This window comes from Marmota monax, unplaced genomic scaffold (genome assembly GCF_021218885.2).
Source record: "Marmota monax isolate L192 unplaced genomic scaffold, Marmota_monax_Labrador192_F-V1.1 WCK01_AAM20220418_F8-fsc00009, whole genome shotgun sequence".
Classification (NCBI taxonomy): domain Eukaryota; kingdom Metazoa; phylum Chordata; class Mammalia; order Rodentia; family Sciuridae; genus Marmota; species Marmota monax.
In genome coordinates, this window is record NW_026694710.1 from 10,294,499 (window position 1) to 10,322,184 (window position 27,686).

Consider the following 27,686-nt stretch of genomic DNA (forward strand, 5'->3'; position numbering starts at 1 on the left):
ATAGTTGGACGTAATACCTTTACCTCACTTATTTATTTATTTATTTTAATGTGTTGTTGAGGATCGAACCCAGGCTCTCGCAAATGCGAGGTGAGCGCTCTCCCGCTGAGCCACAATCCCAACCCCGGGAACCAATGTTTATTAAAACCTTTAAATGACTCCAGTTTGCAGCTAAGGTTGGGGGAGAGCCTGCTTAAACTCCTTCACATGTGCAAATAATACTTTGATTCTTCGTCCTCTTTAAATATGCACCTCACGTTATTGGTGGTAGCAGCCCACTATAATAAATGAGGGCTGTGGGCTCTCACAGGTTGATCCTTCAGCTAAGGTTTTATTATGTAAAAATACATGGATACAGGGACTCAACCCAGAAGGCTCCTAGCCTGGCAGGTGCTCCTTTAAATAAACAAACAAACAAATAAATAAAAATAAGAGTCAACATCCCAGTTCTCACGGGATGATCCTACCTAAGAGAACACCACTGGGACTCCTGAATTGACATCTATGGGAGAAAGCCAGCCATCTTTCAGTAAGTCCAATATTCCTGCCCTTTTCTGAATCTGGCCCTTGAGGAGCAGGCATTAGATTCTTCTAGCAACAAATATGCAAGTAGCTGTTACATGTGCCAGTGCCAGGCACTGTCCTTATCTCTGACTCAATGCCTTCCCTGCTCCCTTTCAGACACAGGCTTTCCTACCCTTGCCTTTGCTGCAAATACCTTAACATGTCTCCCCAATTTTTCTAGATTCAACCTATCCAAGGTAAAAATGGACTTGCCTTTGTTATTCATGAAATACATTTTCATGTGTTGTTTTCATTAATGATTTGGGGCAGCAAAAATGGATAATTATATTATTTATACAAATATTACTAGTACAGTGGGGGTCCAATATACTCCACTTAATGTTCTTATGGAAACTGAACGGCCATTTTTCTGGAATTTAACCTCAACATGAACCCCCATACAACACATAAAAGTGACCATTCCAAGAGGTATCAAAGGACAGAAGAGAATACCAACCTTCAAGGAAGAGTATGAATTTCCAAAAAGGCCTTTCAACACAGGAAACAATGAATAGCCTTATAGGAGAATCACCTGGTTACTGGAAATGCTCCCAGTAGGACAAGAACTGTTAATACAGTGTTTTCTAGCCTTTTCTTTTTCCTCTGACCCCATAAAAGAGATTTCAGTTTCCTGGGCACAGCAGCACATGCCTGTAATCCCAGCAACTCGGGAGGCTGAGGCAGGAGGATCAAGATTTCAAACCCAGCCTCAGCAACTTAGCAGGGCCCTGAGCAACTCAGTGAGACCCTATCTCTAATAAAATACAAAAAGGGGCTGGGGATGTGGCTCAGTGGTTAAGGGCCCCTGTGTTCAATCCCTGGTACCAAAAAAAAAAAGATTGATTTTGGTTTTACTCTGTTTATTTGTCTTTCCCATCAGGAGGAAAGAGTGCTTTGTCAAACTTGCTCATTTGCACCTTTGTGGCACAGAATCAAGAAAAAAGGAAACCCAAGACTCAGGTGGTGCTTTTTAAGGAAACCAGGGCAGGAGAGTAGAAATATCTGCAGACGGGGGAGGAGAATAGAAGGAAAAATGGACTCTGTAATTCCATACTCTTTATATTCTCCTCTAAGTGTTGGGAGGGGGGTGCAAGAACTACCTTTCTAGAAATAATTATTTTTCTTGGGCTAGCTCATGCCAGTGCTATATTTCATACCATGATAGTACAGGAATGGATTTTGAAGGGCTAGCTAGGTAGCTGCAAAAGAAATTGGGAGGGAAGGGAGAGTGTGACAGAATCTGATTAGTTAAGGCCTTAATTCTTAGGACAAGGGCAGAGAATTAGAATGGAAAGGACTAGAAGTATAAAGACACAGGAAGCCTAGTTAAGGGGATGGTGAGGCAGCTTCCAAAAACATTCCTGAAGCAGAATTGATTATTCATCATGTTGGAGGAATGAAAAGGAAGGGAATAGTTGAGAGGCAGGCTGGAGTATGTGAGTGCACAGGCTCAGGGAGCAGAGGGCTGGCTGTTACTGACTCCAGGAGCGGGGATAGTGGAGCACGGGAGGGAGAGAGTAGAGCAGAGAAAAGAAGTTCAGTGAGGACTGTGTTAAGGCAGAGATGTAGCATGGAAATCTATCTGTGATGCCCTAGGCAACTCGAGAGGCACATGATGGGGGAAAGTCAGGGTCTGAACAAAGATTTGGGATTCCCACATCCAGAGATGGAAGATGGAGTTGTATGGGAGGTGACCAATGCAAGCCATGTGAAAGGCTATTCTGAAGTCATGAAATGGGTGGAACACACAAAATAAACAAATTGTGAATTTGCTGGAAAAATAAATGTAATAGTTGATGCTGGAAGCTCTCTGCTCTACCATAGTTACATTCATGGGTAGGGGGACAACTGATTCAAAATGACAAAAGTAGGGCTAGGAGTGTAGCTCAGGGGTAGATCTCTTGCCTAGTGTGTGCAAAGCCCTGGGTTCTAGTACCCCCCAAAAAATCCTGGCACAAGTAGTATGTGTTGCCTCGTGTAAACTAAAAGTCCAGCAGTAGCAAAGACTTGAAGACAGGCTGCAAGCAGCAGCAGCAGCACCTCAAGGCTGGCTCCCCCACTGGAGAGAGAATGAACACTTCCTCAACCAGGAAACAAAAGTCCTGAGCTTCATTGTGACCTTGAACTCACCCCTATCACAAGCCTAGCCAGAACTAACTACTGGTGGATACAATAAAACTACCCTGAAGAATAATACTATCTTTATAAACATAAATTGGTATTTGCAACATGTCTGTGAAAAAGTCTGGGTTGCAAACAGTATATATTTACAATTCAAGTTTTGGGGGTACTTTCAGCTGAGTCTGTACAACTACATATAAGAACTATATTCGGAAAAAGAGGGAAATTCTAATGGTGGTTATCCCTGGTTGTGGGAGTACAGAGCTTTCAATTTCCTCTGGTTTCATGGCTCATATATTAACTGGAAAATTAATAAAAAATAATTTAAATTAATTTTAAAAATTAATCCTCATTAAAGCATACAGAATGACTAGGCAGAGTTCCTCTCATTCTCTCCCATTCCTGGCCTCCCCATCTGCTGATAAAGACACTGGCCCGTCTACTCAGGCGTGGTTTCTTAGAGCTCACCTGCTGTTATCCCTCTGCTAGCCTGCAATGTACCAGGCAACTCAACAGTTTGAGACTCTTGGGACCATCTGGCTAATGGGCTAAACTCACCTCTCTGAGCTCTGAGATCTTCTTGCTCACTTTTGTTGCTATATTCCTCAATCTTGCTGAGTTAACATTTATACTACAACGACTGAAATCAAACAGTAGAGATTTTACCTTCACTTTATTGCAATGACCTTCTAAGCTGACTCTCAAGTAATTAAACCCATGTCTTAATGTTCCAACTAAAATCACATTAAATAAGTAAAATCAGATTGTCCTTTGAATTTGTGGAAGCTTTCCTTACCTAGGCACTCTAAGTGTACTAGCTTCTTAAATAGCACAGCCGGGATACTGAGGCATAAAGTAGTCTATAATGGCATTTCCACTTAGTGAGTTGGTATTTGGGAACACCTACTAATTCCAGGAAAACGTGTTAATCTGGCTGACTGTTTCCCACTAACTGATATCACATACAATGCAGTTGGAGATCTCTGATATCACCTTGTGCAGGGCACAGTTCTAGGAGCTCTAGTGAACAAGCCCAATGGCCCAATGACACCCACAGGTCCCTGCCATCAACAAGTTTCTAATACCTATACGGTAAACAAGTCCATAAAGTCGTTCTACTATAGGGCAGGATTTAAGGACCTTAAAAGAAATATAAAATGAAAACCCACTAACACACACTTTAACACACTGGACAGAGATGTACTGCTCCCCTGAAGAGACCAATAAGGATGTTGCAAAAGAGGTGGCAGCACATTGGACCCTTTTTAAGCTGTGGTTTTATTTTTCAGAATTAGGCAAATCTTTCTCAGATGCCGAGTATTTTATAGATTGCTTTGAAGGGGCCAGATATCAACTCAAGGGTTTTTCTTCAAGTTACTCCCAAACTGAATTATTGTCTAAGTTCAAAGGCTTCCAGATGAGGCTACCAATCCTCCTTCCTGCACATGCCCACATTTAGAACCTCATGTGAAGATGGGCCACATATCAACTTCTAATCCCATCCAATATTATTTAGGTCTGTTTTCCTTTTTTCAGTCTTTAGAATAAACAGACAGGAGCAAGTCCTTTCCACATCTTAGGCATGCCTACCATCTCAAAGCCTCTGGACAATTCTATTCTTTCCTCAGATTTTTATTGAGTACCTACTAGGCATTTAAGAGGCATAGATAAGGGCTGGGATTGTGGCTCAGCAGTAGAGTGCTCGCCTAGCACAGGGGGGACCCAGGTTCAATCCTCAGCACCATATAAAAATAAAGACATTGTGTTGTGTCCATCTACACCTAAAAAATAAAAATTAAAAAAAATAAGCATAGATAAAATGTGTACTAACGTTGAAAGCTCAACTCTGTGGGGAAAATAAAATAAATGGTAGAACAGTGAGGGGTTCAGAGAAGATGATACTGGATAGTATATAGACTCATGGATTCAGAAGCCAGGACCTGAAGACTCCATAAACTTTCAACAGATGCCCACATTCCAAGCAGGAAGAGTAGTATAGTATGAAAAGAAGGCAGCATATTACAGACTAAGGATCAGACTGATGAAGAAAAAACTGCAAAGTCTCATGGAGAGCCTAAAAATATGATGTGGTAATTCATTAAATTTGGTAATGTAAGAAACAGAATGAAATTTACCTGTAATTATTTATTTAAAATGTCAACTTTTAAAAAGCTTACAAATTTTTATCTGTCAAATTTCAGACATTTTTTTTTTCCCATTGCTGTTTTAGTAGGTATCTTAATGTTCAGAGATTAAGTCCTAAAAATTGGTATTGAGTGGGGCTGGGGCTCAGCAGTAGCGTGTGTGAGGCATGTGTGAGACACTGGACTCAATTCTCAGCACCGCACATAAATAAATACAATAAAAGTCTATCAACAACTAAAAAAAAAAAAAAAAAGGTATTGAGTACAAGAACAGACTCACCTAATTCCCTAATTCTAATTTTCTAAGATAACAAAGTTTTAAGAAAAATCACTCCTCATTAGAACTAATACTCTATTTCCTCAATTCTAAAGTTGTACTCTTTCTGCATTTCAATATTTCTAAAATCAGAAAAATCTAAAAAATTAATATGTATAATTTATAGAATAATGTTTCTATTTTTCTCCCCAGGAAAGCTATGATAATTTTTTTTTTTTTTAATTTTGGAGATAGGGGTCTTGCTATGTTGGAGACTAGCCTCTAACTCCTGGGCTCAAGCAGTCCTCCTTCTCAGTCTCCCACGTAACTAGATAGAACCATACATACCAGGCTTCAGTGGTGACTTTACATTGATGTTATCTTAAAATTAAGGAACATGTAGATGAAAATAACCATTGACCATAAGGACCCAATTGTTTAGTGGTCAGAGTCACTCAGGTATGTCTGAGATTTTCAGAGGAGAATTCAAAGTATTTTACCAATATACAGTGAACACCATAAAAGTCAGGCAATATCCCTATCCAGGCTTGATTCAGAGAGGGGAACTCACAATGATTTTACAGAGTTTATGTCTCATCCAATCATCTCCAGACCTGCCTTTCCTGTCATCACAGCAATCACATACCAAAGGGAACAAGGCAGGGCTATCGGTGTAGCTCAGTGGTAGAATGTTTATCAAGCATGCACAGAGTCCTGGGCTCATCCCCAGCACTGCTAAGGGTGGAGAGTGCAAAGAAGAATTCTCTGACTTATTAAGTTCCAGAGTTTTAACTCCTATTTTGAGGTTGCCTGATGTACACCACTACCCTATTGCTCTGGGCCATGCTTGAGTATTTCATATCATGCATTAAACAATCTTACTTACCTAAAATTATAATACCAGATGAGGTGCAGTACTCACAGGGCTTGAGATAACCAAAAGTAAAGATGCCTTCAAATCAAATTTAAAGCAGTTGTTTGGGAATAAGTCACTAAGCAAATATAAGTCATTCAAAACTATTCAGTCTTAAGGAGATAATATCAGATAATGTTTATTCTGGGAGTTCAAATGACTCCCTTCAGAGCTAGGCTATTGGACCAGCAGATGCCATTAAGTCCCAGGAGCAATCTTTATCTGTTGACAGAACTTGTCAATGACAGAGGAAAACTGAGAGCCAGGCACATGTATCTCATTTAACGTAATTACAAAAAAACATGAATCAGGTGCAGTAACACACACCTGTAATCCCAGCAACTTTAGAGGGATGAGGCAGGAAGATCGAAAGTTCAAGGCCAACCTTGGCAACTTAGTGAGACCATGTCTCAAAATAAAAAATAAAAAGGGCTGGGGATGTAGCTCAGTGGTGGAGTGCCCTGGGTTCAATCTTTAGTATGGTGGCGGTGGTGACTGGGGGAGCGAACCTGAGTTAATATATACTGAGTTATAGCTATTATGCTCCACACTAGAAGAATGAAGAAACTGGAGTTTTTAGAGAGTGAGTAAAATTGGCCACGGCCATGCAGCCGGGAAGTGTTCATCAAGACAAGAGTGAGGATTTTAATTACAATGCTCCCTTCTGCTACCAACCGCTATTCCAAAGAGATAAACTTACAGCATTGAAGTGACAGCAAGTCATGGTTCTAAACATATAATTCACCCAATATTTAAGTGAGTCTATACCATCAAGGACAACTACAAGAAGTACTGGAAAAATAAACATTTAATAATAATATCATTGTGACCTTTATGTATGTAGAGTGCCTTTGCAAAAAATTCTTTCCATCATCAGATTCAACTGAAAAATAACTGTAAATTGTACTTTTCTTTGCAAGAGGAGTTAAGCCACTGATTACTATTTAAAAGAATATTTTCATATCTAAACACACTTTTATGTTCAATATAAACAAAATTTTACAGCTTTTTACTTTCACTTTCTTCTGAAATCATCTGCAAAAGAATGCTGTATGCCCACTTTTCAGGCAAAGGAGGTTAAAATAATAAGACTGGGAGAGATTTAGAAGAGAAAAGGCATGCAGAGTGCAACAGTAAACCCAGCTCAGGATGGAACAGCTCCCCAGGTCTCCAGAGAGGCAGAAGGGGAAGGAGAAGCCAGCAAATGCCACCTGCCTGTTATTGAGCTTAGAAAGGTGCATTCGTTTAAAGCGACTGAATTTAAGTCCAGTGTAGCACTTGCAGAAAATGGCATCAAAGGTTGGACTATAAATCTTTCTTATTCTCAAGTCACTGGACATTTAAGAGCAAAGATATTGATGGGCTCTCTCCCTCCTCTTCTTTCTCCCTGTAACAGATGTGTGATTCATGGATCGTCCTTCTGTGGTCTCCATTTTCATCTTATTACTTTTTCTTTGCTTCTGCTTTCTGACAGCTCTGAAAAACAAGGTGCTAAATTATTTTATAGAATGAGCACAGTGAATTATGTAATTATGGTGAAGTTTAATTAACTAGCTAACCAAATAGGAGAATAGAAGGGAAACAATTTGCTGTATCGTAAGCATAAATCCTCAATATCCCAACCATAACAACAAAGAAACAGAGGCCTGACCGAGCAAAATGCTTGAGAAAAGACATTTCTTTAAAAGATGACTACTACAGATTTAGAACAAGCTATTTGGGACAAACAAACCACGAAGGTAAATAACCACACCAACGAGTGAGTTCGTTTTTGGCTTTTGCTTTTTTTGGTGTATCTACACTGTTCAACTCAGCACTTCAATCTCCAAATCCCTGAATTATACTTTTTAGAACAGGGATTAATACATATGGCATTAGCACAGGTAGGAAAATGAAAGAGCATATTGGAAAAACTGACACTTGAAAAGGCCTATTTTTATAAACCCTGCAGCTAATTTTCCTTCCCTCTGCAGGTATAGAAATCCTGACAAGTGCCACACAGGAGGTCCGCCTTTTGTGGTCCCTATCTTCTTGAAGACTAGTTTCAAAATGAACAGGCTGGAACTCACTTCACCCTCTCAAAACACTACACTACATCAGACAAAACAGATCCCTTCTGCAGGGTGCAGTGGCTCACGCCTGTATTCCCAGTGGCTCGGGAGGCTGAGACAGGACGAACACAAGTTCAAAGCCAGCCTCAGCAATTTATCGAGGCCTAAGCAACTTAGACTCTGTTTCTAAACAGAAAATATTTAAAAGGAAAAAGGGCTGGGGATGTGGCTCAATGGTTAAGCACCCCTACGTTTAATGTCTGGTATAAACAAAACAAAACAAAAACAGATCTCTGGGCTTGGGTTGTGGCTCAGTGGTAGAGTGCTCGCCTAGCATGCACGAGGCACTGGGTTCGATCCTCAGCACCACATAAATGTAAAATAAAGATATTGTGTCCACCTAAAATTTAAGATTAAATATTTAAAAAAAAACAGATCTTTTTGTTTCTGGTGTTCTCTGAACTAAGTTACATGCAATCTGTGTCTTGGAAAGATTATGGTGCATTCATTCAACGTCTCCAGGGTAGCAAAATCATGCTGTTTATAACATCAAGAACCAAGGAATGGGCTGACACTAATAGCCACTGGCACACATGGAAACTTCCCTGGCTGCCCAGGAATATCAATCATTAGAGTCTACCTCTCATAAGCCACAGCAAACTCTGCCCTTCTTGGTCGTCCCAGGACAAAACCTGGGAGAAGAACTTCATTAATAGCACATAATCCTTAATGAATCAAACTTAAGCCTCACTTTTTGTTCAATCAGCATGGTGTTTGTTAGGTGTGAGGAACACAAAATTGAATGGACATCATCTTTAAGGAGCTAGGAAGGAAACTAAGCAAGGCAGATGTCACCCTTCCCCCAACTACTTTTAGGTGAAGAAATTGAGGCTTTGAAGTCCTATATCATCCAAAGAGGAAACAACAGGACCAGCTGATTTAGACCCTGTGCTTTTAATCACCTTGATACATATACTCTAAATTACTGAAGTAAAATGCTAACCAGATAGTAGTCACTCAATAAATATTGGCTATTATTAGTAGTTTCACATAATCATTATGTGGAATTTTGCTTGACAACATTACTTTTTTCCACATTTAGATTCTGCACTATGGACTCGGATATCTCATCAGTTCATAACAAAAAATCCTTATAAATCTCTTCTCTCCCCATCCTTCTTTTTTAAAGAGGATAATTTCCAGATAAGTAATGATTTAGCAAATTTAATGAAGTAAAGTGTTTTCACTATTAGCAAAGTCAATGAACCATGTGTTTCTATATACAAAATTTAAATTTCTCTTCAGTTCATCTACCCATAAGTAAGACTAAAAATGAACCAGATCTCACTTGGGAATATAGTAAACAAAACCAGAAGGAAAATATTTACAAATATTCATTTGTAATGTAAATAAATAAACCTTCCAGAGATAAAGTCTTTTAACTGTGATGAACTGATTGAGTATAATAACTTAACTGTTTTATTCTACCTTAAAATTAAATTGACCTAGTATCTGTCCTCTAATTGCAAGGATTTATGTAACTGATAAAATGAGTTTTAACCACAAGAGGGAGCCAGCACCATTCCAGTTCACACCTAAAGGAAAATTACCACTTTGAAAAAACAAAGAATGAGACAGTTGTAAAGAGCGTAAGTTTGGGAGACCTTTTACAACACATGCGATAAAAGGCTATTAAAACTATTTTGATGAAATAATAAATAAAATACTATTATGATGAAAAAATAATTTTGCCTTGCCAATTTCATTATGAACATTTTTTAAAAGAAATAACAAGTTTAGGAGTCCTCTTCTTAGAGAAGAAAGTAATAATACTATTTAAGAATTATCAGGAAAACCACATTTCAAGGGATTTGCTCTTAGAATTAAAATTGTTATAATCTAACATTGAAATATACTAGATGATTTCCCCCAATGAAAACAACATTAGTATCAAATACACTAGTCATTTAAGAAGCAACAAAGAGCCTACAGTTACCAAAATGCCAACTCAGTTTCTATGTATACTAAGTTCTCAGAATTAAAGGCTGAACCTGTCACTCCTGTTTCCACCCAAAATTACACCATAAATTATGCAATAATTCCAGACTAAAAGTCAGAGGTTTCTAGGGAAAAACAAAAGATTCATTTAATTATTGTTTTTTAGATTCTACTCTATCTTGGTCTACCTAGTGAAAATAATTAAATTTGAAAAGAGGCAGTTTAAATAGCAGGCAGAATTCAAGTGGCTGGACTTTAATGGAAAAAAATTTTCAGTCTGGTGAGGTGACATACACCGGTAATCCCAGATACTAGGGAAGCTGAATTAAGAGGACTGCAAGTTCAAACTCAGCCTCAGAAACTTAGTTTCATAAAAAAAAAGCTAAGGAGGGGCTGGGATTGTGGCTCAGTGGTAGAGCACGAGCCTCGCACGTCTGAGGCCCGCCTATCCTCAGCACCACATGAAAATAAATAAATAAAATAAAGGTACAATACAAAAAAAAAAAAACCCTAAGAAATGGGCATATAGCTCAGTGGTAGAGAGCCTGTGGATTTCATCCTCAGTACCACAAAAAATACCAATTTCTACTGGGGGGAAAAATAAATAAATAAACAAGTAGAAAATAATCATAATCATAAAAACTTACTAAAGCATCAGATATTTGTAATACTAATCTAACTAATCTAATGGATTTTCATCACAAATCATATGATACAGTTCCATATTTTTATCCTAATTTTGATTTTTACATAAATGTTAAATCTGGCTACCTGGTAACCTGCAACTAATAACAGTGATATTAAGTAAGTTTTTGTTGTTTTTGCTTTAAAAAAAAAAATCGATAAAACAAGACAACTTAATCCCTAGAACCTCTTTTAGTTTTTTTTTTTTTTTTTTTAAGTATAATCATTCAAATTCACCCCATTGCAATAACAGTAGTTTTTCTAAGTAAGGAACTGTCTGTCACTGGTATAACTTTTGCTCTGAGTTACAATCAGTAAGAAATAATGGTGGGAATAGTGAAAATAATCACAGGAAAAATAATAATAGAAATTTAAATATTTAAGTATTAAACATGTCTCAATATTTTCGATGAAACTGGATGTAATTTAAAGAAATAACTTCATTTCCCACTGCGTGGAATCAAATGAAATGCCTCCTGAAATGCCTTCTCTATCCTTTCCACAGTTGTATGTCTGTATCTGATCTGTGCCTCAAGGCCTGACCTAAATATCTTGTCCTTCCATAATGCCTGAACTCTAATTTCAAAATTATGATTCTATATGAACCACAGATGTGAAATCACCTTCCACCTCATGTTTGGTTATTTCTGTGTTTCACCTGTAAAGCTGGGAGCTCCCTGAAAGCACCCTTTCAGACCTCTGGGCATTCTCCCTCCCCCATCTCTGTGAACAATGTCATGTCAACAATAACAAGTCGGCACTTTTGAATCCTCTGGATGCCCTGTACTTTGTAGATTGTTCCATACAAAGTACACAAAGAAAATTTTTTCTAGTAATTAAAAAATTCAACTAACTTGTTAGCTTTCTTAGAGGTGCCAATGTTAGGACAAGTACTGCGTTTGTGATCTAATTCACCACAAATAAAGCAGCCATCTTTCGTGCCCTCACAAGAATGATCTGGAACAGCACAGTGATTGCAAATGCTACAGTGGATCCAGGCTGTAAAATAAAAATTGAAGTTTTAGAAGTTCACTCGATATAACTTTTAATTTTATTGACTTTTAAGGTAGAATGCGGAATAGCATTTATTTTAAATGTTGTGGCTGGTTTGCACAGCTAGTTTAATTTGGCTAAAGAAACCAAAGAGGGTAGAATCCCACTTAAACCAGGTAACTTCTCTGATTTACAAGGCAACAAATTCAGCCCTTCCTCAAAAGTCATGAGCTGAGAGCCAGTCACAGTGGTAGCTGACTGAGTAGCATAGTGCCCTATTTAAATCAGTCAAGCCAAAATAATAATAATAATAATAAAACAATTAGTCAAGCCAAATGCCACAGTGAAACAGGTTAGCAGTCATCTCTCCCCATGGAAAACAAAACATACAGGTTGGTAATTATAAAGATTAAAAAGCAAATAAGTTCTATCAGGTCTCTACATTAATTACTTTTTCTTTTTAAATGCAATGAAATAAAAATACTACTTAGATAAAGGAAGAACTCAAAAATGTTTACAGAGAGCTCAAACACCAGTCTCAATACTTACAAGGCTTTACACACTTTTTGCAGAGAAAGCAATGGTTCCATTTCCTGCCATCCTACAAAAAAATTTTTAAATTATATTTGTTATTAAAAATCAAGTTCCACAATTAAAAATTAAAATGCCTTATTAAAATCTATGTAAATTATTCATTCCTTATTTCTCTCTTTCCTGGGCTTCACAATTAAATACTCTGATTTTAATTTATGCATTTCTCTACTCAATTCAAATGCCTCCTTGATGGGCCTCAATTTCCTTAACTGTGAAATTAGGAGATTTATCTAAATGATCTTTAAAATCCACTCCAGTTCAAGCAACCTAATCTGTACAAAGAAGGATTCATAATGAAAATTTCAAGAGAATTAATGATTCATAATTTTATGTGTCTATACTATATAATCCTTAATGACATTCATATTTGAGAGCTTTAAGTAACTTACAAAGATAGATTATGGATTACTATTTGAGTAATATAAAACGTGAAGTAAAATATATCAAGAAAAGTACATAATACACATGTCTAATTTAAGGCATATTTTAAAGCAATACTAAGGAAACCCACCAGGTCAAGAAGCAGATATCACCAGCACCCAGACCCACCCCAGGTGCCCCTTCCCGTCAGTGTCCCTCTTTCCCCAAGAACAACAAATACTATTCTGGTCTTTGAGATGGTCATTTCCCTGCTCTTTTTACGTTTGCCATTTATATGTGCATCTCTAAATAATAATGTTTTGTATTCCTCCATTTTAAACTCTACACAATCTGGGCGTAAATACAGATCATTTCTAAACTAAGTGAAAATATATAATCAAAAGTATTTCTATAGTTAAAAACAAGTAGAGTACAACTATAATGCACCCACAAAAAAAGTGGGGGAAAAAACAAGCATGATCAATAATAATTTTTCTAATATTTATATAAATACAGCCTTTTCTTGGGAGAATAATTTGTGTTTAATAGTACCCCCCTCCAAAAAAAAAAAAAAAACTAGCATCCTTTTTCTAAATGGACTTAGTGGAAATAAACAAAACTGAAGGGGCATTCTATCTTCCTAAAAATGAAATAGGAGGTTTATCCATAATGCCCAAACTTGGAAGCAACCAAGAAGATGTCCTTCGGTAGGTATCTATCTGGTGGATACAGTCATTATACAGTCATCCAAATCCAAAGAATGTGCCACACCAAGAGTGAACCTTCATGTAAGTCATGACTCATGGTGTCATGAAGTGTTGATGGGTGCGTGCATCTACTGACAGTGGGGCCTATGCTTGGGAAGTTGGGTAGAAAGAACATGGGAAATCGCTGTACCCACTGTTCAATTTTGCTGTGAACTTAAAGCTATTTTAAAAAATAAAGTTTATTAAGACAAAATAATAAATAGGAGACATGACCCTTATAGTCTTTCCTTATCTGTAAAAAGTGAAGAGTAACTGTACCTACCTCATAAAGCTGTTGTGAGGATTAAATGCATTAATCCTTGCAAACCCAAAGCTCTTAGGCAAGGGCCTGACATGTAAAAAGTGCACCACACATGTTATTAATTATTACTACAATTAATAACAGTGATGATATCCATAGTTCAATGCCTTATTTGAAACATAATAATTTTTCCCTCAACAGACATACAAACCTAGTACTACAAATCTAGTACTCACTTAGTGACTTATTTTAAAACACTCCTAATTTTATCAGTTACACACTATCATATGAAAATGAATTCAAGTAACTGTTGACGATGATGAAGGCTATTAAGTACTTTTAAAAGCCTGTTGTACTCTATAACTAGAAATAAAGTACTATTGTATTAAAATATACTTAGCTGGCAAGGATTGGGGGGGATATACACTCAAGGACATTGCTTATTGGACTGCAAATTAGTACAACTACTCTGGAAAGCAGTATAGAGATTACTCAAAAGACTGGGAATGGAACCACCATATGATCCAGCCATCCCACTCCTTGGTATTTATCCAAAAGAACTAAAACCAGCATACAATAGTGATACATGTATACCAATGTTCACAGCAGCACAATTTACAACAGCCAACTTACGGAATGTGTCTAGGTACCATCAACAGACAAATAGATGAAGAAAATGTTGTATATATACAAAATGAAGTTTTACTCAGTTACAAAGAATAACATTATGTCATCTGTTGGTAAATGGATAGAACCGGAGACATCATGCCAACTAAAATAAGTCAGATTCAGATAGTCAAGGGTCAAATGTTTTCTCTCATACAAAGAAGAGAAAGAAATAAAGGGGTGGGGATATTCTTACAAAAATAGAAGGGAGACCCATAGAAGAGAGGAAGGGAATCCAGTGAGACAGAATGGGAAGTATTGAGGAATGAAATCTACCAAAGTATGTTATATCTAGGTACAAATATACCACAAGGAATTCTACTTATATGTATAATGACAATGTACTAAATAAAATAATAATAATAGAAGAAAGATTGGTAGAACAAGTGAATGGGGAGGGAGGACAGAAGGGAAAGGGAAGGTATTGGGGAAGGAGAACAAGCAAACTATGTGCATGGACAAATATGACATCAATCTACTATGTATAATTACAATGTATCAATTAAAAACAAAATTTAAAAAGGAGTCTTTTTACAGACTAAGAATTAAAGGCTGGAGTTGTGGCTTTGGGCTGGGGTTGTGGCTCAGCAGTAGAGCGCTTGCCTAGCACGTGCAAGGCCCTGGGTTCGACCCTCAGCACCACATAAAAATAAATAAACAAAATAAAGGTATTATGTATAACTAAAAAATTTAAAAGAAAAAGAATTAAGAAGAAATACATTATATAACCAAATTGTACCTTGGATGTGCAAGAATCACAGTGCTCACAGTGTTGATTCTCAAGAGAAACATATCGTTGACACAGAGGGCAAAATCTAAAGAGATATGAAACAACTGCATATATTTATTGAGATTCACAGAGTAGATAAAAGTTTACAAAGCACTTGTTCCAGGAATTGGAGGTAATCAGAAGTCAATTCAATATGAAATTATGGACCAAACTCAACAACAACACAAAAATGAAATGACTCAATATTGAAAGCACTTCACTGTTTTAGTTACACATAACCATATTTTCAGTGACGTGAATTTCAAAGTCCTATTGTGATCTTACCTGTACCCTTCTTCAGTAGGAAGGATTATTTTGTTGGGTGGAATGTTGGTAAAAATACGCACAGGAGACTGTTTTCGACCCTTCTTTCCATGTTTATAAAGTGCATGATTGTCATAATCTACCTAGAAATTTGAAAAAAATTAAGGTAAGAAAATTTACTCAAATGAGCCAACATTTACAAAGCTTTTCAGTCCAATAAACAAGCTAATGCAAAGATGCAGGTTAAATCAATGTACTTAATAAGAAATTCTAAAAAGTAACAGTTCTCGGGCTGGGGATATGGCTCAGATGGTAGAGTGCTTGCCTTGCATGCACAAGGCCCCAGGTTCAATCCCCAGCCCCACAAAAAAAAAAAAAAAAAAGGAAGAGCTTCTTACTTAATAATTAACAGCCCACAGAGTCCTCTATGGCAGTACAATTTCATCATAAAAAGGTAAAATCTTTCATGACAAACTCATGTTATCTAATACTAAAGGTACAATACTAATCTTTTACCTAACACAACAGACTTTATTAGAAAGAAGAATTTAGCTTTTGGCCTTAAAAGACTATGCCTTCAAAGATATATGCTAACTTTTTGGGGACTGAGTTCTTGCATGTGAAGTTGGCTAGATGTCAGCTTTCAGTCCACCAGGTCTCAGGGCGGCCTCACTGTGACCTCCACTCACCACAGGCCCTCTAGCATTCAGGCAGAGCACAGACTCAGGAGTCAGACAGTGGCTTTCCCAGTTACCTGTTATGTGACCTTAGGAAAGTTTACATATTTTCTATCAGTAAAAGGAGGGTTTTGGTTCCTGCCTTAAGGTTACTGTGAAGGTTAAGTGGGATTATGTATGTAAACACTTAATCCTGTGGGGGCACAAGGTAGAAAGGCAGAGATGAAGGGAAGGATCCACAACTAACAGGTGTTCTCCCCACAAAGACTATTTTAAACATGTACCTCTCCCCGCAAGATCCCTAACTCAACTGGCAGTTTCAGATTATCTTAAAAGTAAACTGAAACTGGGCTGGGGATATAGCTAGTTGGCAGAGTGCTTGCCTTACATGCACAAGGCCCTGGGTTCAATCCCCAGCACCAAAAAAAAAGGTAAACTGAAGCTAACAAGCATGATTTCTTCAGCTTATTCTATCCTCGAGTCTATTATCCACACACTTCTCAATCTTGTTTACAAATCCACTTGGCTCCTCAATCCATCTTTCTTTAGATCAGTTATTCTCAAAATGGATCAGTAAGATTAGCATTCCTGGGATCTTATTAGAAATGCAAATTCTCACCCCACCTAGGACCTAGCAAATTAGAAACTTAGGGAGTGGAGCTGAGTAGTCGGTTTCAGCACATCTCCCCAGCAAACTCAAATTGGAGAACCAATGCTTTAGATTATTCACAAGAAGACTGTGAGAATACCATTTTTAGGAGCCCAATACAGGTGTATTTTTTTTTTTTGGAGGGGGGGTACTAGGAACTGAACTCAGGAGCACTCGGCCACTTCAGCCATATCCCCAACCCTATTAGTATTTTTTATTTAGAGACAGGGTCTGAGTTGCTTAGCACCTAGCGTTTGATGAGGATGGCTTTGAACTTGAGATTCTCTTGTCTCACCCTCTCAAACCGCAGGGATTACAGGTGTGCGCCACTGCGCCCGGCCCAATACAGGTGTGTTCTAACTTTCAAATAAGGTATAACGAATTGTTTTGATTCTGAACACTTAAGAATGTACAAGAGACCTGGTCTGCAGATTGGCTATTTAATAAATCACAAAAATATAAGGAACTGACAATGAAAAAGGAGATCTTTGAAGGTAGATGCCTAGGCTCTCTCTCTAGGGCCTTGCAAGTTTAATGCCAATACCCATCAAATTACAGATGAACACATTTAGGAAGGCCCATCAACAAGCTTCAGTAGTGGAAGAAGCTAGGTAGAAAATGAGGAGCCCCAAGGGATGATGCGAGGAGCCCCAAGGGATGATGCAAAACCCCCAGGGGTTTCTGGCTGACTGCCAGCACTGTGAGCCCTCAGTCCCGCCTAACTGTAGAGTGTAGTATCCTAACAAGGGAAGTAACAGGTGGGACGGCATTTGCAGCCCAGCGTTCAGTCATTACACTTTAAGAGACACATTGATAAAACTGGCTCATTTCTACTGAAAACAATGGGAATGAATCAGATTTACAGTTAACAAATTGGGGGTGTTTATTCCGAAAAGAGAAGACTGGGAGGACGGACAGCTATATTACAACTGAAGGGGCGTCATATGGAATAGAAATTAGACTTATCCTTTACTGCCTCAGAGAATACAACTAGGACCAATGGTTAGAAGTTAATGGAAAGCATATTTTATCTCAATATGAGAAAATTTTCTAACGATTAGGGCTATTAAATAAATTGAGTTGCCTTGTAAGGCTATAGGACTCCGCTGGTGAAAGCACTCGAGTGAAGCTAGATGACTGCTCGTCATGCATTCAGCAGAGAGGATCATTACATTGGGAAGTCAGCCCAGGTTACCTCTGTTTCTTTCCATCTTTCAAACTTCTGTGAATACATGTTACCTATTACAGACTAAGATACGAAAATAGATTCTACTTCACAATCACCTTTAAAAAGTACCATAAGTACTTTGAAATCGTTTTAATGATTTAAATTCACAACTTTTCCCTAATGTACCACTGTGGATTTGAATATACAGTTCCTTATTTAAATTCAATAAAGACATTTGAACATAAATTTATGAATGTCATAAGAAAAAAATTCTAAGAGAATCTTAAGAACATTTTCCAATGTTGGAAAATAATACTGTGGAAAGGTTTCTGGTACTTGGCCATCCTATGCAATGCAACAGATAGCAGATGTAAGACAGAGAAAAAAAGAACAATTTCTTTATGGGTACCCAAGGAGTCAGAGAATGTACGTGTCAGGAAGGTGGCTGATTGCTTGATTTTGCATAACCTAATTGAGATTATTATTATTTTTAAATGCGGGTTTGTTGTGCTAATTAACTATAAACATATGGTATGTAAAATGCATGCTGCTAGGGCAAATTAATGTACCTCTAACATACATCCATATTTCATAGCTTCATCCACACAAATAAACCTCCTGTGGAAGTGCTGTAAAGCAAACACAATTTTGCAAATTGCACATCACTAGTGGTAGAGCTGATACACCATCTTCCCATCATTATCCCTGACATTTCACTCACAATGATGATGAGAGGCATTTTCAAATAGAAAATTTCTCCCACGAAACTGATTAATGTGATGAAGTACTGTATAGAAATGAGGGAAAGCACAAAATCTCTGCAATTCCTAGCTTTTAATTTGATCTATACGCAAATATCCTCTGTAATATGAGGGTGAAACTAGTTACACGGAGAACCAAGACATTCAGGTCAACAAATATTTGTTTTGCACCTACTGTGCTCCAGGCATTATGTCAGGTACAAAGATTAAAGATGGAATACAAGTACTCCCACGACGCCCTGAGGACTGTTCTTTGAACTTCAACAGACACCAAAGGTCCCAAATGCATTCCACACACCCACCAGCTTCTAGTAAATCAGTCATATTCCCCATATCTTAGGTAGCCCTTAGTTAAAATTCCCATGTGTCTCTTACCCCCCTTTCATAAATGTTTATTATACACTGAGTTTCAAGGTTTTAGTTGACATCTTTTAATGTGCAATAATTTCCCAGAAATTTCTGTCAAAAGAATTTCTTTTCTGACCATGAAGCTAATGTTGAAACTTTTCTACGCAGGCTCACTTCACAAAAGAGTAGCTTTGACAAAAGCAAACAGCTGTACCTTCCACACTCCAGGTAAGTGTCCCAGGTTAAACAGAAACAAGAGAAAAGAGAATGTTCAATGAGGAAGAGACCTGAGATCACCGAATTCACAAGTGGTAACTGTAGGACATGAACACCGCCACTCCCTGACTCTGAGCAGATGGCAGACATCACTATTCAATCATGTTACTCTGCTGCTTGAGGCTGATAGCCTCAACAAATCCAGAAAGTCACTTCCATTTATCAGATTTAGCACTAAAAGTGAAACTTATTTACCATCCCTTTTCTGGTTAAATCTTTCTTTTTCCCAGACACAACTCCTCTCCCCTCCACTCCAGTACTGGGGATTTAACCCAGAGACTTTATAACTGCAAGGTACATTCTCAGCTCTTCTTATTTTTTTATTTTTATTTTGAGACGAAGTCTTGCTAAATTGCGGAGGCTGACCTCAAACTTGTGATTCTCCTGCCTCAGCCTCCGAAGTAGTGCCACTATCCTTAGCTCAATCATTTTACTTTACAGGTAGGGAAACAGGAATCTGGAAAGATCAAGTGACTTCCCCCAAGATTAAATAGCCTCTAAATGACACTGACTTTAAATCAAAATTTCTTTTCATTATTACATCCTTCCTTTATAATCTGTCCTTAATAATAACTCCTGGTTTTGTAGGTCTTTGATAACTATTTTATTCTGCACTTATCAAGTGCTTTATCGCAAGCCTACATAATTTATATTTTATGAATATTTGTAGCATTTATTCCTTCCATTTATCTGAAAAGTATTCCTAAAAAAGAGATTTAATGATTTTGGTTTTTTTATTGCACTGTGGCTTCAGGGCTTACAATCATTTTCAGCAATGTCAGAAAACATGCCTAATCAAGATCTATGGAGAAAGATCTGTGAAGAAGGAGAGAAGACTTTCAAATTTTTCATTTGATAAAGGCTAATATTAAAGAAAAAAAGTACCAGAAAATGAAGTTAAAGTAACAAAAGAAGAAAGCAAAAGGCTCAGAAATGAAATAACAACAATAGGTCCAGAGACATTTTCAAAAATAAAAAAGAAATGCAAAAATCACAAAGGGAGAAACAGTAAACAAGAAACAGTAGTGAAATCAGTTTCTCCAACATGAACACATAATGAGCAGAACTATTCTTACTCTTAGTAGGATTCATGAAAAAACTTAGGTTTTATAGATTTTATTCTCACTCGTCTTTCCAAAAGTTGGCTCTTTACAAAAAAAAAAAAAAAAAAAAAGACTTTTCACCCTGTCAGACACATATGATCTAACAAGAACCTGTGTGTGTATATGTGTGCGCACACATGTGCACACTCACTAGGTTTGAACCCAGGGGCACTCTATCACTGAGCTACATCACACTTTTTTCTTTTTGAGGGAAGGTCTTTCTAAGTTGCCCAGAGGAGCCTAGAACTTTTGATCCTCCTGCCTCAGCCTCCCAAGCCACTGGGATTATATGCATGTGCCACTGTGCCCGGCTGACCAGAACCATTTTTCTTCAATACACTGAATTGTTTATAGTTATTTCTTTCTTTCTTTTTTTTTTTTTTTTAAAGAGAGAGAGAGAGAGAGAGAGAGAGAGAGAGAGAGAGAATTTTTTAATACTTACTTTTTAGTTTTCGGCAGACACAACATCTTTGTTTGTATGTGGTGCTGAGGATCGAACCCGGGCCGCACGCATGCCAGGCAAGCACACTACCGCTTGAGCCACATCCCCAGCCCCTACAGTTATTTCTAATAAACTTGGGCCTTGCAACTATTCATCAAACTATCCCTGGATATTTCCTCAAGTTCTTGGTAACACAGGTTGCCCGAGCAAGCAGCACAGGAGGTTATGCCATATGAAACTCTCTCAGCCACTGCTTTAAAGAGCTCCTTTTCTTGCCCCTGTTACCATTTCAAACTCTTGTCTATCATGAAAACACTTATCTAAGTATAAATGCAACCATTATCTGAGGGACCTTGTCTTAGCCAATTTTTTTTTTTGGGGGGGGGGTGATGGTACTGGGGAATGGAACTCAGGGCACTCAACGACAGCCATATTCCCAGCCCTATTTTTTTTTTTTTTGTATGTTATTTAGAGACAGGGTCTCACTCAGTTGCTTAGCACCTTGCTTTTGCTGAAGCTGGGTTTGAACTCTCAATCCTCCTGCCTCAGCCTCCCAAGCCACTGGGATTATAGGCGTGTGCCACCGCACCCAGCTCAGCTAAATTTACGTCTCAGATGTCATGTAAAAACAGGGCCAGAAGAAGAGATTTGCCTCATCATGGGACTAACTAAATGACAACACTGCTGACAGCAACAGCCTCTACTCTACACTTGCAAGTGTTGAGGACGGGGTTCAGGCTTTTCATGCATCCTCTCTGAAGCAGATATTTGTTATCAGTGTACTCATTTAACAGGTATGATGAGCTTGAGAGAAGTCAAGTAGTCGGTCCAGGATTAAAACCCAGATCTCTTCAAATCCACAGTTCATGCTTTTTTCCATTTAATTATCCATCTGACATACATGGGGCACCTACCAAGTGCCAAGCATTGCACTAGATGGTGACTTACTGCCAGAGGCAGCAGGTGCTACTGGAAGCTGGAAGGAGTTACTTAGTTAACATCTCCAGGATACATCAGCTATCTTTGTATCACAAATGTCAACTCTAGAAACAGAAAATAAGACAAGAAACAGAAAACTGGATGCCCTAAAAAGGAGAGTAAGCAGCTTTGAGAGGAATTATGATGTGGTTTTTGCCTGAAGCAGAACTCAAAAAGTCAAGGTTAAAATGGCTTATGCTATGCATTTTTGGAAAGAAACCTGTTAATATGAATGGCTCAATAGCTATAAAAAATGCCTATTAAATTTGAGAAAGTAATCTCGGTTTTAGAAATCTATTTCAAGGAAGTTATATAAAAACTAGAAAAAATTATATGCATTAAAATTATTTACAGCAGTGTTATTTATAGCACCTTAAAGGTAGAGAAGCAACCTGTAGTCCAAAAAAATGGAATGATAACACAGCCTGTTAATGAAATAATCTAAAATTATTAAAATCTGTATTTTTAACAAGCACCTAGGGATTATAGACATTAGGAACCACAGGACAAGTTATACATGGCAATAATTTTAATGTATGACACAGCTCAAAATATTTTAAATTACTAAAATCATGGACAGTCTTTGTCAGGATATTTATTTAAGCAGAATATCCATTCCCCAACCGTTCCAGAAGACAAAATATTTACTATACCTGGTAATCCAGCATGCAAAAGCTGGGAAAAAACTGACAAATTCGGGACTCAAAAAAGTAAGGGAAAATCCAGAAAATGGGCAGCTCTTTGTGACTCTCATCTAATGGATCACAAAAAAGAAAAAGAAAAGAAGATAGCAATATTAAAGAAAAAACAAAACCAACAACTTTAATTGAAAAACTTTTGGTATTGGTAGAAATTTCAATCATGCAACACATTTCTCTCTCATACATAAAAGAGAATGTTTACTACTATGCCATTTATAACTTAACCTTTCCCAAAGGTTAATGGAAATATTCTTTTATATCTAAAACAAAACACTGACTTTATCCACTCTGATTAATGGTCTTAGGAACAGCAAATATTGAAATGTGTAGTTGTCTGACAGTGTTTCAGATTTTGCTTGTACTGTGTCCCCAAAACACAATAGTTGTGTAGCACAATTAATGTAGAAGATTGATCACACAACTCCTGACTTTCTCACATTTATCATTTCACAAGCTAGAAGCTGTATCTTAAAAATATGAATGTACTACCTAATTAGATAATACTTCAAAGCATTTTGAAGTCCTAATCCACTCTAAACTGAATAATTGTCCCCATTCATTAACCCATCTCTAGGGCAAGAATCTATGTGTCCTCAATAACCACTACTACTAGCCTACTGAATGTCCTATTTCCACACATCTCTTGACAAAGTTCAGAGATCTGGGCCTGAGATTGGGTGGCCTCTCAAGAGCTCTGGGCAAGACTTTAGGAACAGGGAATGTAAGGCCTGTAGGGCAGACATATGTCTACTTTATTCACTTATGTATTTCTAATACCTAAACAGTATCTGGCACACAACAGCCACTCAGTAAATATTTATTGAACAAATGACAAGCCACTGATGTTCTTCCAAAGGTATTTTACCTAAAAGCCATTTTAAAAACATATGATTAGGATAATACAAAGTGTACTACGATAATGAAGTCTGCCCCATCATCAAGCAAGTGTGTTTTTAAAAAGAGAATAGCCCGAGACATGCATTTTCTATCAGTGCTCTGATTCACTGAGCTTGGCTAAAATTTGACAGAAAGTAGATACTTGTTTATTTTGTAGTCAGTAAAAAATTACACACCTTGGCTTTGACCTTCTTTCCACATAGCAATTAACTTCTTGAATGTATTAGCCAGAGGTTCAACCAAGCCACCAAAAGGAGGGTCTGTCACCAGAATGACTCCTTCACCTTTATCTTCCTGTAAAAATGCTCTGCATACTTCAAGGGCAGCCTGCAACAAATAAAATAAAAATTCATTTCTAAATTAGGACTGGAGAGAGGCACTTTATCCTATTTGGAGGAGAATGCATTAGACTCAGTCTCACTCTTAGTCCTGGAAACTTAAGCAAGTCACCCTGCCAAAGCCTGTCTTAGCCTGCCCCCCCCCCCACCTTTCAGATTTTATCTTTGGGTTCCTTGATAAGCAGGTTTTTAAATTGCAAATTCAAATACCATCACTATCAGACAACTACACATTTCAAATGGTTAAATTAAAAAACTAAATTTAGTAACCTAAAAGAGAGAAACTCATTACCCATGAAAACTATCTAAAATGTTCAATTCAATTCAACAAACAGGAGCAGGGACAGTGCTAAACCCTGGGGACACAAAGAAGAATAAGACAAGTTTTTCTCCTATCTGACTTGTCCACCACCATGAGTTCAGTTCAATAACAGCCACAAATTACCAGTCAAAAATGTTTTTGAGAATCAGGTAAATGACAGGCTTATTTGAACATGCACAGTAAGTAAACAAACAAGTTCTCAACACAAAGTCAGGCTGGAAATGCACCTTCCCAACAGGATGATGTAAGTGTTCCGTAAATGCAAAGCCAACATTAGCTAGGATTTTTATCATCTTTTGCTCTGGGTGCAGTTAATAAGAGCTACACCTATCATATCATCTCCAGTCCACTTGGAAGCCCTTTTCAAGTACTCGTTTACAGAAGTAAATTGGCACAGGACTTTAAAGTATAATGGCATTTTAAACTTCAATGACTACATGTACGTTCTAATAAAATATATATTGTTCTACTACTAAATCAAAAGAAGATCCAACTGATTCAAGGGACAAGGATGACCTCCTGGTAGAACTCCTAAAGCAGAGGACGCACGTCAAAGGATAGCCATTTTCAGCCACTGCCCAGCACTTACTTCCTCACTAACATGAGCAAGGACATAAGACACAGATGAAATTGAAACCCTCTAAATTCCTTAGAGTTAAAAATAGAAGGAAAGAAAATAAAACAAGCTGTTTTATTTTGGATGTGAGGTACCCCCACAAAAGCTCATGTGTGAGACGATGCAAGGTTTAAAGGGGAAATGACTGGGTTACAAGAACCCTAACCAAACCAGCACATCAATCCTGAAGGGATTAACTGAGTGGGGACTGAAAGTAGGTGGGGTGTGGCTGGAGGAGGTGGGTACCTGGGCGCATGCCCTTGGGTTTATACATTGTCCATGCTGAGTGAGAGTCTCCACTTCCGGGTGACAAGGTCCTGAGCTGCCTCCTCCTCCATACCTTTCTGCCATGATGTTCTGCGTCATGTTAGATCCAGAGCAACGGAGCTGACAGTCTATGGACGGAGCCCTCTGAAACTGTGAGCTCTAAATAAACTTCCACCTCTAATTGTTCTTGTCAGTTCTTAGGCTGACAAAACAGTTAACTAACACACAAGCTAGCAATGCCTAAACTCCTAGCTTATTAGAAAACATAAAAAAATATTTTTTTTGTAGGTAAGAATCAAGAATCATGGCCTTCATGAGTTCTGAGAGTTCTAGTGTTGGCTACCTCTAGGAGACAGAAGTTGCTTAAGCTAAGGTCCACAGCAACTGGGCTCTTCCCTTCACCTCAGTTACTACAGGGCATGCCTGGCATCTTAATTAGTTTGGCAGCCTTGAAGCCCCCTTACATTAAGGCATATAACATCTTTTACACTGGGTTGCTATGATAAATCCCTGTGAGGGGAACTCCTGCTTTTTAAGCAACTGGACCAAAAAGTGCTGAGGTACAGAGCCTGAGTCCCCTGTGAGCCACAGAGATGCTGGTGGACAGGCAGTTATTTTGCCAAGGGATGGCAAATCTCCATGGAGAAACTTTTCCTGCATAGGCAGGAAAAGACTGATGAACAGTCTTCTGTAGATCAATCTCTACAGTCGCAGGGCTAGCTAGAGGCTGCTGCTAAAATACAGAGTAAGGAAAGATGAGGTGGGCCACTATATTCTTTGAGCAAAGATAAAGTGGGGCTCAGCCATAGCAGTTTATCCAACTCATTATTTCAAAAATTTATTACAAGGTAATTCTATAAATTTTCAATAGTAAGTTGCAGAGTTTCCTAGAAAAAGGCTAACATGATACTTTTTGAAAATATGTGAAATTTCTAGCCAACAGTTTTTTAAATGTAATTTTACCCTTATTTGTATTTATTATTCAAAATAAAAAGGAAAATCATAGTTTGGTATCAAAAACAAATAACGAAACACCCTAAACCACTCTGCCTACTTTCCCATCACTGTCATGACCTGTCCTCCTGGCTGCAGTTTGAAAATGGCCATCTGGACTCCCCCACAGCAATATCCCACCAGCTCCACAACAGCCACGTTTCCAGACATCCCTTCCAAGCCTCCCTGCTCTGTTTTGGAGGATGGGATAGAAATAACTGCAGGCCGTGCATAAGGCAGCTTTAGCTCCTCCCTCTCGGTCCTTGAAGCAAGTCCTGTTTCCACTGGGGCAATGCCTGCACAGTGCCCTCCTTGTCCCCCCTTTCCCACTGCCACAGCCCTTGCTGAGGAGTCCCTTGTGGTACAAGGTCAAGCAATTTTAAACTCCCCACCCTCCTTCACACTCATCTGATCAGTTCTCAAATCCCAGTTATCACCAACCACATAAACTCTGGGAAACAATGAAACACATCTAATTCTAAATGTTATTTATTTCAATACTTTATTTTAATGGCTATCGTGGCTGAAAAATAATGTGTCCCAAAGCTAAATTGTTTCAAATGAAAAGAGTGCTGTATTTATTAAATCAGGAGACTCATTTTTCAATCCCAACCAATAATATAGTTTTTGTTTTCATTGAACCTAGGGCCTTGATAGAAAGATAATAAAGGAGATACTCCTGAATTTGTTTTTCTGAAATAAGAAAAGCAAGAAACAAGGGTAATAATCCTTACCTTTCCATCAAAGAAATGATGGTTAAACATGTTATAATAGCAAAAGCTATCTTCCATATAAAACTGTGAATACCTGTAAAATAATTTATTATTGGAATTACTTGTCCAGCCACAGCCACACAGTAAGTAAATATTAACTAAACTACATTTTTTATTTAATTAATTTATTTATCCTAATTTGTTATATATGACAGCAGAATGAATTTCAATTCATAGTACACATACAGAGCACAATTTTTCATGGTTGTATACAAAGTAGAGTCACAACATATCGTGTTTTCATACATGTACTTGGAAGGTAATGATGTCCATCTCATTCCACCACCTTTCCTACCCACATTCCCCCTCCCTTCCCCTCACTCCCCTTTGCCCTATCTAAATTTTCTCCATTCCCCCCATGCTCCCTGCCATCCCCACTATAGATCAGCATCCACATATCAGAGAAAACATTCAGCCTTTGGTTTTTTGGGATTGGCTTATTTAGCATAATATACTCCGTTTCCATCCATTTACCTGCAAATGCCATGATTTTATTCTCTTTTAATGCCAAGTAATATTCCATTGTGTATAATACCACAGCTTCTTTATCCATTCATCTACTGAAGGGCATCTAGATTGGTTCCACAGTTTAGCTACTGTGAACTGAGCTGCTATAAACATTGCTGTGGCTGCATCCCTATAGTATGACGTTTTTAAGTCCTTTGGGTATAAACTGAGGAATGGGATAGCTGGGTCAAATGGTGGTTCCATTCCAAGTTTTCCAAGGAATCTCCATACTGTTTTCCATATTGGTTGCACCAACTTGCAATTCCACCTAAACTACACTTTTAAACTACAAATCACTTTCATAAAATGAACTTCATGATTTTTAGTTTGTTGAAATAAATAACACTTTCTAAAAGTTTCAGGGACTCTTAACAATGAATAATGAACAGAAATTATTTTCCCAAGTTTAATAAACCAGTGACAAAAGTATAGACTCCTCATACATGAAACACACATGTTCCTGTGGACCTGGAGACTATATATAA

At 37.8% G+C, this 27,686-nt stretch overlaps 1 protein-coding gene across 5 annotated transcripts in view; it reads right to left on the reverse strand.

Annotated features, from left to right (window-relative positions):
- Positions 1 to 6,788: 6,788 nt before the first annotated feature.
- Positions 6,789 to 27,686, reverse strand: part of Zcchc4 (zinc finger CCHC-type containing 4) — a 53,522-nt gene continuing 32,624 nt past the window's right edge. Inside the window, exons 6-13 of one of the 5 annotated variants that reach the window (XM_046423822.2) lie at positions 26,656 to 26,728; positions 23,562 to 23,712; positions 22,441 to 22,541; positions 15,407 to 15,528; positions 15,092 to 15,167; positions 12,274 to 12,325; positions 11,586 to 11,730; positions 6,789 to 7,474 (exon numbers count right to left, since the gene is read on the reverse strand). In XM_046423822.2, the coding sequence (XP_046279778.1) occupies positions 7,339 to 7,474; positions 11,586 to 11,730; positions 12,274 to 12,325; positions 15,092 to 15,167; positions 15,407 to 15,528; positions 22,441 to 22,541; positions 23,562 to 23,712; positions 26,656 to 26,728 (856 nt within the window). In that variant the 3' untranslated portion in view covers positions 6,789 to 7,338. Of the gene's footprint in view, positions 7,490 to 11,585; positions 11,731 to 12,273; positions 12,326 to 15,091; positions 15,168 to 15,406; positions 15,529 to 22,440; positions 22,542 to 23,561; positions 23,713 to 26,655; positions 26,729 to 27,686 lie in introns of those variants that run through there. The other 4 variants (XM_046423821.2, XM_046423823.2, XM_058572385.1 and 1 more) reach the window with 4 other exon arrangements.